We start from the raw sequence: 1,752 nt of genomic DNA on the forward strand, positions 1-1,752 counted from the left end.
TCCCGGCGCAGAAATGGCACAACTATTATTAAATACCGGGCTCAAGGATGGAAACTCCGTGGGGGAACGGATGGCGGAGTCTATTTTAAAAAATAACAATAATAAAAAGAATCCTGTATAAATAGGAAACGAAAGCCAACATGTTCAAAACCTGTAATATACTCCTCGGAAGGTGCTTCCAGACAGGAATTTCCTGAAAATGAGGGTAATAGTTTTAATTATGGCTCCTAGACATTTTAAAGGAAGGCCCTCATAGCAAATTAAGGTTAGATTTGCAATCTGCCATCTCAAAACATCAAACCCAAACATCTCCACACAGAAGGAGAACGAAATTATGTTAATTGCAACTCATATTTTAGTTATATTTGTTCCCTGAAACATTCAACCAGTATTAATGTTCAGGCTTTGTTTTGCTTTAAACTCAATTAAGACAATGCTTTTAGACGCAATTGTTTCAGATGGGTGTTTACTTTTCAAATGTTTAAAGCAGAATCTCTGTAATCCGATTTGGTCACTCAAAGTTTAATTGCCAAGTTGAAAACAAAAAACGAAAAGAAAAAAAGAAAAAGTGGATTTTCCGTGCGGTGGGGCTTCGCTCCGCAGTTCCCGTTTTTCCTGTGCTTAGCCCACGGTCCTGCAGCGTGCGACCACTGTCGAAACCGCGCGGGGAAATGTCTCGGGTGGAATAAAAGCACTTGGGAGGTGGACAAACTGAGACACAGCGATAGATCCATAGAGACCGAGCCGCTTCGGCCCGGTCGTTCTTTGCCAGGATCTTTCGCTCATAAATCCCTCTAAGGAACTGCCGAAACACACACACATACGTACACACACATATACATATATATATATGTATATACATACACATACACACACATGTATGTTTGTAGCTGTATGCACCAACATTACTGAGCCCCTCGAGGAGTCTGGGTAAGAGGGGCACACACACACACACACACACACACACACACACATATATATATATATATATGTATGTATGTATGTATAATATATATGTATAGCATAGGCTCCGAGGCGTGTAAAAATCGAGCGCCTTAGCGGTATAAGTTTGTGTTTTCAGCGCGTATTGACTTTGTGACCGCTCCCCAGCCCCTGCCCTTCGCCTTCGGCCTCCACAAGGAGCCGGCGGCCTTGGGGGACGCGCGGCCGGGAGGGGCCGGCACCGAAACCGCTCCGTGCGGATTGGAGCTCGCCATCCCGCTGTCGCGATAGCCAGGGGCAGGGGTTTGTTGGGACATGGCCGTGGCGATTACTGGGAATAACCAGAGCAAGGGGAAATTGCTCGGATGGGATTTTCTCCATCCCTGCGACGCTTTTCGTCCGGTCCCGAGGGTTCTTCCCCCCACAGTCAGACCCTTCCCCACCGCGGCCTTTCGCTGCTCACTGCACCGCTCGCCGCCCACTTTTCGAACCGGTCCCCAGCGCAAGGCCCACGGTCCTAACCCGCTCCGGGCGGCATCTCTCCGCGGCCGAGAGCTGAATTTCTCCTCTCCGACCTGGGTCCCAATTTTGGTCATTAAATCCAGCCCAGAGCAAACCGTCTCAGCGCTCCCCCAGGAGAAGCAGCTGCCCCGAGCCCCCCAAGCTCCGCCGGCCCCAGGGCAGAGTTCGCTCCCGGCGGGGCTGCGGCCCCTCTTACCCGGACTCGGGGCTCCGTGAGGTTGGTCCAGACGGCGATCTCCTCCCTCATGCTCATGTCGGGGTAGCGGTTTCGCTGGAAGGTGGCCTCCA

General features: G+C 50.5%; 1 protein-coding gene across 1 annotated transcript in view; it reads right to left on the minus strand.

The window, feature by feature from the left end:
* Positions 1 to 1,752, minus strand: part of PITX1 (paired like homeodomain 1) — a 6,563-nt gene that overhangs the window by 1,605 nt on the left and 3,206 nt on the right. Inside the window, exons 2-3 of the mRNA XM_031055191.1 lie at positions 1,661 to 1,747; positions 631 to 802 (exon numbers count right to left, since the gene is read on the minus strand). Of these exons, the coding sequence (XP_030911051.1) occupies positions 631 to 802; positions 1,661 to 1,747 (259 nt within the window). The remainder of the gene's footprint in view (positions 1 to 630; positions 803 to 1,660; positions 1,748 to 1,752) is intronic.

The sequence above is a fragment of the Geospiza fortis genome, unplaced genomic scaffold (genome assembly GCF_000277835.1).
Source record: "Geospiza fortis unplaced genomic scaffold, GeoFor_1.0 scaffold55, whole genome shotgun sequence".
NCBI classification, from domain to species: domain Eukaryota; kingdom Metazoa; phylum Chordata; class Aves; order Passeriformes; family Thraupidae; genus Geospiza; species Geospiza fortis.